At 48.0% G+C, this 10,000-nt stretch overlaps 1 protein-coding gene across 1 annotated transcript in view; it reads right to left on the minus strand.

Moving 5' to 3' along the window:
- Positions 1 to 856: 856 nt before the first annotated feature.
- The window catches only part of dnah9 (dynein, axonemal, heavy chain 9), a 57,505-nt gene continuing 48,361 nt past the window's right edge, over positions 857 to 10,000 (minus strand). The window contains exons 42-50 of the mRNA XM_056469920.1: positions 8,955 to 9,194; positions 6,031 to 6,192; positions 5,265 to 5,461; positions 4,261 to 4,423; positions 3,687 to 3,810; positions 2,616 to 2,758; positions 1,649 to 1,810; positions 1,206 to 1,439; positions 857 to 862 (exon numbers count right to left, since the gene is read on the minus strand). Of these exons, the coding sequence (XP_056325895.1) occupies positions 857 to 862; positions 1,206 to 1,439; positions 1,649 to 1,810; positions 2,616 to 2,758; positions 3,687 to 3,810; positions 4,261 to 4,423; positions 5,265 to 5,461; positions 6,031 to 6,192; positions 8,955 to 9,194 (1,431 nt within the window). The remainder of the gene's footprint in view (positions 863 to 1,205; positions 1,440 to 1,648; positions 1,811 to 2,615; positions 2,759 to 3,686; positions 3,811 to 4,260; positions 4,424 to 5,264; positions 5,462 to 6,030; positions 6,193 to 8,954; positions 9,195 to 10,000) is intronic.

The raw sequence follows: 10,000 nt of genomic DNA on the forward strand, positions 1-10,000 counted from the left end.
CTGGAGAAATCTGCTCTCTGATCAACAGAAATAAAGTAAATAAGGGGCTAATAATCCTGACCTCAACTGTACATGAATACATATGCATATACATATAGCATTGATGTTGTGTGCGTGTGTGTGTGCGTGTGCGCGTGCGAGTGTGTGTGTACTGTGTTCAACATTAATACTCTTCCTACAGTAAACAGCAGTGTAAACCTTGAGTTATGATCCAGCAGGAACTCCTGAAGCGCATCTTCACCGCAGTGAAGGACAAACACATCATCATCACCATCATCATCATCAGTCAGAGGAGTGTGTGTGTGTGAGTGTGTGTGTGTGTTACAGTGTGTGTGACCGCAGCCTCCGCCGCTGGCATGTAAAAGACTCCTGCCGACTCCTTAATGTGTTCCATTCACACTGAAGAGCAGCTCTTAATGAAGGATGTGTGTGTGTGTGTGTGTGTGTGTGTGTGTGTGTGTGTGTGCGTGTGTGTGTGTGTGTGTGTGCGTGTGTGTGTGTGTGTGCGTGTGTGTGTGTGTGTGTGTGTGTGTGTGTGTGTGTGTGTGCGTGTGTGTGTGTGTGTGTGTGTGTGTGTGTGTGTGCGTGTGTGTGTGTGTGTGTGTGTGTGTTGACCACTTAAAACAGAAATGAGCTAATGGCGCATGAATGCATGGCTTGAGAATTAATCTAGCAGAGTAATGCAGCTAATGCTCTTAATGCTGGAGCACACACACACACACACACACTCACACACACACTCACACACACACTCACACACACACGCACACACACACACCACACTGAATCTGTTTAGCTTCTGTCTTCGTTTACTCTGCCTTTACTCGCTTCACCTTCATCAGCTGCTTCCTTCTGTTCAACACTACAGAAGATATTCAGAGAAATGTTCTGGCTGTATCACTGAGTTTCAGCATTCTTCAAATGATCTTCTTTTGTGTTCAACAGAGAAAAGAAGCTCATAAAGGTTTAGAAACACTTGAGAGAGTAAATAGTGAGAAGATTTGTGGGTGAACGGACCCCTGAAGGACATCAGTGCCGGTTCAGGAGAGCTCTGAGTGCTCCAGTGCAGCTCACATACTGACTGATTCTGCTGTATTATTATTCATGAGTATTATGCTCACACACACACACACACACACACACACACACACACACACACACTCACACACACACACACACACACACACACACACACACACACACACCTGAGCCGTGGTGCTGTTCAGCTTCTCCAGGCCGTTCTCCAGCCTCTCCATCTTGGACTGTAGGTCCCTCTTCTTGAGCGCCAGCAGGCTGCCGTACAGCTTGATCTGCTCCAGGAAGGATTTGGGAGTGGTGTAGTTGTACCGGCGCTCGTTCAGCAGGTACTCTCTGGAGGTCTTGTTGACGCTCACGTGCACGTAGGCCATGAACTTACTCACCGGCTCCTTCAGCTCAGGCTGGACACAGATGAACACAGTGCAGCTCAAACATGAATATAATCAGCAGTTTTGGCAGAGGAGTCACAGAGCTGAGCCGTCACAGCGCGTCCTCCCTCCTGAAGCGTCTGCACGGCACCATCTGATCAAGCTCAACCACAGCACACACACCTCAATGTGATCTGATGAACAGTGTGTGTGTGTGTGTGTGTGTGTGTGTGTGTGTGTACCTGTATGTGCTCCAGGTCCTGCAGGAAGCGCAGACTGACGGACTCCAGCGCCTCCTGTGGCCACTCGTGGAACCAGTTGATGGCGGTGCAGTTGACGATGGCAGGAAACTTGCGGCTGCGGACCCTGAGTTTGTTCCCCACCGGAGAGAAGCAGAGCGCCACCTGCAGGAGCACACCTGTGAGAATCTGAAACACCTGCACACACACTCAGCACACTGCAAGAGCTCGTACAGCAGCGCCACCGCTGCCCGATCAGTGAACTGCAGCACAAACCGAAACGCTGGAGAAAGCGGACACTGACATCTACAGCAGGAACACACACTGATGAAGAAAACACCTGCGTTTCCCAGCATGCCTCAGGACACCTTCCTTTGTGTTCAACTCCAACAGGCCTGGAGGACATGAGGACATGAGCTGTGCCTGTAAATATCTCTATGATCACTGATTGATCAGATCCACCTACAATTACTCTGAAGGTTCTGTTTGATCACCTGAGCCACCTAAAGCATGCATATAACCCCCGTCTGGACCAGCCTCAAGACAACAACATCAGCATTATAGCAGAGCAGCTGTGCAACAGATCCTTCACTGCTGATATCAGGTGATGTGATCAGTGTCTGTAGTGTAATCATGAGCAGCGGTTATGAAGAGACTAACACTAGCCACATTAGCACGTCGCTGTGAGATGATGTGTGTTAGATGATCATGACCGTAACATTAACACCACACGTATGGTCATGCACTGTTTTAAGCCTTAATGCTGCTGTATTGAGGGAATCTCCTCCATCAGTGGTGTGGTCCTGATGAAGCTCTGTTTGAGGACCGGTGTGACACGATCTATATGAGGAGTAGAGCAGGGATTGGGCCTTAATCCTTTCTACAGTAAGAACACAGTAAAACAGCGCAGGATGTTGTAGAAAGCCTGCTGAAAGGGTGGGTGGGTGGGTGGTGTTGGTGAATAAGGTACCTTCAGCTGCCGGCGCACGCGCTCGATGAAGAACCTCCAGCAGTTGTCACGGGTGTCCATCAGACCCTGAGCGCGCACCTCATTCCTCAGGGAACCGATGATGTTCTCCACCTCGTCATCCGGGAACAGGTCCGGGATCTCCCCTGATGGACCCAACACACCCAAAGCACTGTATTACACACAACACAGCCATCACACACACACAACACAGCTGTCACACACACAACACAGCCATCACACACACAACACAGCCGTCACACACACAACACAGCCTTCACACACACACACAGCCGTCACACACACACACACAGCCGTCACACACACACACACACAGCCGTCACACACACAACACAGCCATCACACACACACAACACAGCCGTCACACACACAACACAGCCGTCACACACACAACACAGCCGTCACACACACACACAGCCATCACACACACACACACACAGCCGTCGCACACACACACACAGCCATCACACACACACACACAGCCGTCACACACACACACAGCCGTCACACACACACACAGCCGTCACACACACAACACAGCCGTCACACACACAACACAGCCGTCACTCACACAACACAGCCGTCACACACACACACAGCCGTCACACACACACACAGCCGTCACACACACAACACAGCTGTCACACACACAACACAGCCGTCACACACACACACAGCCGTCACACACACACACAGCCGTCACACACACAACACAGCTGTCACACACACACACAGCCGTCACACACACACACAGCCGTCACACACACAACACAGCCGTCACTCACACAACACAGCCGTCACACACACACACAGCCGTCACACACACACACAGCCGTCACACACACACACCCTGACTCTCTGAATGAAGCGTCCTCATCCCTGCAGTAATATTAGCTCTACTGTCAGCACTCTCAGCACAAACACTTAATATGAGCAAACGCTGAGCATGTCATCTGCTGCGCTCATTTGGCTGGCAGAGAGAAGCAGGAGTCGATGCCAGCGGGCACACACACACACACACACACACACACACACACACACACACACTCTTACCAGATGCTAAAAGGTCGTTCACCAACACGAGGAACTTCTCATCTGCGACCTGTGCATCTGTCATCAGCAGCACCGTGCCAATATTCTTCACGCCAGCTTTAATGTACAACGAGCCCAGATCACTCTAAAACACACACACAAGACAGCCGTCACACACACACACACACACACACACACACACACACACACCACTGAGCTCAAACACTGAGAGATGAGCATGAGCTGTGCGGTGTCTGCTTTATCTACATGTCGAGTTCACACACACACTTTTAGATCACCCTCGAACTGTATGCTGTGTATGTGCATTGGTGAGAGGGCTCTGGATGCAGACCTGGTGCAGATGCAATCTGAGCTGCATGCAAAGCTTTTTTATGGGCTCACCTAACCCCGCCCCTCACTGTGACATCACTCACTCCATTGAGTACATTGAGTCTGACATTGTATCTCTGAGTAATGCAGTCTCAGCTTGCATCATCAAGGCTGCATCCAGATACTGTTGGAATTGAGGGATTGAACATCTGTGTGTTAACACACACACCTTCAGATCGGTGTATATCCGCACACACACACACACCTTGAGGTCGGGGATGCCGTAGCCCTTCTTCAGGGTGATCTGGAAGACGTCGAGTGAGCTGATGAACGCCGCCAGCCTCGTCAGACTCTGCTTCCCGCTGCCGCCAACGCCGACCAGCAGAGCATTCCCTCGAGGAGACTCCAGGATACGGCTGATCCGACAGCTGACGAGAGAACACACACACACACACACACACACACACACACATCTGTGCAGGAACGACAGGTACAACACTGAAAACAGGTAGACGTGTGGACAGAAACAGAGCTGGTCTGCAGAGTTGATCCTCTGTTGGCTCTTTCCTGTCTGGTTTTATCTATTTTTTCTTCAATATTTGAGCTCAATGAAATCTGTGTTAAATGTTACTGGACCACACCTGCGGGAACATTATGCACTAATTAATGTTAATTACACACACCCATATCTAACATGTCAACACACTCCAGAAACAGACAGGAGCAGTTGAGGGCAGTGATCAGGTAAACTGCTGAGTAATGATGTGATGAGACACAGGTGATGTCTACAGGTGAGTGTGATTATGATCTGCTACTAAAGCAGCATCAGTAAAGGTCTAGTCCTTTAGGAGCAGAGATGGGCCGAAGACCCTCCGACCCCTCAGGGGGCGCTGCATCAAGAATCCTCATTCATCTATAACCAGATCAGCACACGGGCTCAGGACTACTGCGGTAAACCTTCGTCAAGCACCACAACACAGAGTCACATCCACAAACGCCAGAGAAAACTGTACTGTCCAAAAGGAAGCCCTATGTTAACAGTGTCCAGAAGCATCGTCCACTTCTCTGGGCTCGGAGGAGTCTGGGATGGAGCATCACACAGTGGAGACGTGTACTGTGCTCAGGTGAAGCAGGGATTCTTCAGATTTTTGGGGGGAAATGGACACCATGTGACAGCGACAGGTCTGAGATCAGTTTAAGTGGGTTTCAGTGATGCTCTGAAATGGAGCGTGTGTGAGTGTGTGTGTGTGTGTGTGTGTGTGATCTTACATGTGTGCCATGGCGTCCTCGAACAGCACCAGACTCATGGCAGGATTGAGCTCGTTGTGCGCCTCCAGCGCCTCCTGCAGTGTGTGTGCCAGGCTGCTCCAGGTGGGCACGGGCAGGTATTTGGGCTCCCCGACGCCCGCAGAGAAGTGGCAGAACAGGTTCATGACCCGCGTCTCCTGCAGCAGCGCGTCCACATCCTGAAGAGCACATCAAATATTCAACACACAATCACTGACGCTGCCATGTGGAGAGACCCGCCATCACCACACTACTGTCTGTGTGTGTGTGTGTGTGTGTGTGTGTGCGTGTGTGTGCGTGTGTGTATGTGTATGTGTGTGTGCGTGTGTGTGTGTGTGTGTGTGTGTGCGTGTGTGTGCGTGCGTGTGCGTGTGTGTGTACAGCCAGTGTATTATAAAATACTTATAATAGAAAATTACAGAAGGCACAACAAATGTATTATATATATATATTTATCTATTTATTTATTTATTTATTATTTTATTTTTTGTAAATAAATAAAGGTTTAAAGAGCACTTCATATAAACATTTTAGGGGAAATGTCAGACAGGTGGGCCTTCAAAAACTGATCACAGAAAGAAGTGGGCCCTGAAGTGAAGAAGGTTGAGAACCCCTGCTCGGAGTGTTTGTGTCTGCTCTGATTATGTGTGTGTGTGAGTGTGTGTGTGAGTGTGTGTGTGAGTGTGTGTGTGTGTGAGTGTGTGTGTGAGTGTGTGTGTGAGTGTGTGTTCTCCGTCAGCTCTGTCACCTCATAGATCTTCTTGACCGTGTCCTCCTGCAGTTTGTCGAACAGCTGAAAGTCTCTCTCCTCCAGCATCTTGTCTCGATACACTCTGCTGGACTCGTGCAGGTAGATCTTCAGCAGGTCTTGAGGAGTGCGCAGACACTCACTGCCACAGAACAAGATGCCCTGCGGACACACACACGCACACACACACACACACACACACACACACACACACACACACACACACACACACACACACACACCACACACACACACACACACACACACACACACATGCAGAAGATCTGATCATCTACAGTCTGCAGTTCATCTCTTCCTCATGAATGGATCAGTGATTGTCGTCTCCCCATACTTCAGTCTCTCATTAAATCTTCTGACCAATCATGGTCAGAAGCTCTCTAGTGTCTGACATGCCCCGCCCTCTTCTTCTCATTAGCTGTTCATTTGATGCGCTCCAGCTCAACCACTCTCACTGGCAGAGCTGTCAGAAAACAACACACTATTGGCTGATTTTTTAAAAGAGGAGGAGCTACCATTTGCCCCGCCCTCTCTTCATGTTTCAGTTGAGATTATGTCAAACGTCCAATAAAAACACAGATTTCAGAGCTCCTCACAGCAGCTTTAGAGTCTGTGGGATGTGGAGATTGCAGAGACTTTTACCTAGAGACAGTATGCTAATGACCCTCCCACTGAAACTGAATATTGAGTAGGGGGCGGGGCTTTCCCTTTGTGCATCATTGCCTCAAAGCAAACTAATAGTTAGAGGGGCGTGGCCAAGAATACTGTGTTGGAAATGTCAAACTGACATCATCATGGAGGCAGCCAATCCAAACACAGAAGCTGAAGACTAGAGATCACAGACACACACACACACAGACACACACACCGCTCTTACTCCAGAGGACCGACACACACTGATTAAATGTCCAGCTACAGAATAAAGACGTGCGCTAGCAACACAAACACTGAACATCTGCATTTCACACGGACATGACTGACTAAAGCTGAACTGAGTGTGTGTTTGCAGCGTTGTTGATTCAGCCTGTGTGTGTGTGTGTGTTCTGAAGTCATAAATCACAGTGATTGGCCGTCTGAGATGCAGATCTGAGAACAGCGTCTGCATGATGACACTCAGAGTCTCAGCGGACACTAATTATCTGAGCGCTTCCTCACACACACGCCTGGATATTAATGACTTCACGTCCATCAGAGGACCTGCCGGCGGCACACACACACACACACGCACGCACACGCACACACACACTTCTGGGTGTTCCTGCAGCAGGCTCCTGTGTGCTGGAGTCCAGAAGGGATACAGCTGCAGCCAGAAGTTAATGAGAACTCTCTATATTATCAGGTAATCCATCTCATGAACACTTGATAGTAAACAAACATCACTACATTATTTAACAGCACACTTTACCTGCCAGCTGCACATATATAACATTGAGTATAGTGATATACCCGCTCATACACTCATCTCATGACTGTGTTTACACTGCTGTCAGGGTTAGGGTTGGGTTAGGGTTGGGTTAGGGTTGGGTTAGGGTGTTAATAAAGTGTTATTAATGAGTGACTGAATGAATGATGGTGGATGAGTAGAGCAGAACTCTGTGTAGAGACGCTCTCTCCTCTCTACAGCTCATGACTCTGTATTCGAGATGTCAGTGTTCAGCTCAGAGAGGGACTGAATCAGGCCAGTCACTGGACAGCACCGCTTTACTCTGTACACAATCCAGGAGAATAAATCTCAATAATACTGATAATGTACAGAATACAATCCTTTATTCCAGACCACAAGACACCCGAGCAGAGGAACAAGACTGCAGGAAATACTGTGGAGCTCTGTTAATGTGACGTGGGAAATATCTGAACAATACTCAGGACTGCACAGGAAGCTGAACACGTCAGACTTTATTACGTTTCCTACTGTAAAACCCAGCAGTCCACTTTATCAACTGAAATGAGTGGAGTTAACTCAAACTTGACTGAAAGGTAATTCTACTCAAATGAAGAGTTTTAATCTCAGTGTTGAGGTATTGAGTTAATTAAATACCTCATTACTTTAATCAGTTCACAGTACTCAGACAGATTAGTTTAACTCAAATGGTTTGAGTTGCCCTAACCTATTGGGTTTGACAGTACTCAGCTGGTTTGAGTTCTCTTCATTTATCAGGTTGTACTGTGCTCAAATTGCTTCGTTTACTCAAATGGATTAAGTTCACAGTACTCATTAGGATCAGTTTTTGAACTCAAATGGTTTGTTGTATTGGGTTTCCTCAAACGGTTTGAGTTACCTTAACTTGATGTGTTGTACAGTGTCTATAGGTCAGATGTTCTGTCATCTAGTGATCTGTCCTGCTCGGACTGACTCTTCATATGAATGTAAAATCCCACACGGTGAAGAGGATAAACGCTTTAAACCGAGACTACTGAGCGATGTTTCTCCCAGCGCCTGTGATCAGCAGAACAGAAGGGATACAGCTGCTGCCGGACGTTACTGAGAATTATTGATATTAAATTACCTGATATTTGTCTTTTATTAATGTCCTAACACAAGCCCAAACCCAACCAACTCAGTAACCCATCACACTGTATTAATTACAGTCTACCATAACCCTCACAGAGCTCCACACACACACACACACACACACACACACACACACACACACGCACACACACACACACACACACACACACACACACACACACACACACACACGCGCACACACACACACACACACACACACACACACACACACACACACACACACACACATCAGTGCTGAACAGCCTCACATTACATCTACAGTGACCTCTTACTGAGTTCTGTTGTACTGATGAGTGTCTGCAGCTGTATCCCCTCTAGACTTCACCCTGGGAGATGTGTGTGTGTGTGTGTGTGTGTGTGTGTGTGTGTGTACCTGGAATATGTTGGAGAGGTCGCGCAGGTTGAAGATGTAGTGGAACTTGATGGCGGTGGGCAGGAAGGCGGTGGTGATGCGCTGGTGCAGAGCGAGCGCCAGATCCACCAGCTGAGAGCAGCTCTTCTGCACGGACACACTGAAGCTCTCACCGCGCACGTGCTGGCTCAGGATACTGCAGTAGATGGAGTGCAGAGCGTCTGCGCCCGGGAATGACATCGCAAACACACAGAAGTGCCTCTGAAACACACACACACACACACACACACACACACACACACACACACACACTGTTAGTAGGGCTGGGTGATTAATTGTAAAGTAATGGAAATCAACAATCAGATCAATCAGAGGCTATAATCGATCTGATATATCCAGGTATTTCCCCTGTGTGTCAGGGGGGCCGCTCTGTTAAAGGCTGAGGCTGATTTATTCTTCTGCGGCCCCTTTACAGGCACATCTGCTCTCTGGTCATGTAGGATGATGGACCACTCCTGAGCCTGGCTTTGCACTGTATGGATGATGATCCATCCCAATAAAGGATTATTTACACTATAATATCTGTTTAGATGTAAGAAATACCCTGTTTACACTGTTATTTACAGGATATTCAGGAGTTCTTTATTCAGAAGAGATGCTGCTTATTTTATCCCTTTAATATGAAAATAAGGTATTAATTTCCCCTTTAATATAAGAAAACGTGTCTGTTGGTGTGTTTAATTTCAGCTGTTCAGTAAATACTCAGGCTGTAGACAGTGTGTGTTTCCTTCTGTTATATTAGACTCATGTGCTGCACTCTCACACCTGTGAGCTGATTTACTGTGCAGAACCTGTCAGTGAACTGAGGAGACACACATCAAATACAGCAAAGAATCGCTCAGTAACCCTAATCCAGAACACATGTTCAATTACTGGAGATGTTGATAGACCAAATGACCCAGCTCTGTGTGTGTGTGTTAGAGCCGTCTGCTCCTCTGAGCTCGCACTGTCATCAGTATCATTCATCACTGCCTAACACTGTGGTCCAGCCGTCTGAATGCTGTGTG

Source organism: Danio aesculapii, chromosome 12 (genome assembly GCF_903798145.1).
Source record: "Danio aesculapii chromosome 12, fDanAes4.1, whole genome shotgun sequence".
In the NCBI taxonomy this organism is placed as follows: domain Eukaryota; kingdom Metazoa; phylum Chordata; class Actinopteri; order Cypriniformes; family Danionidae; genus Danio; species Danio aesculapii.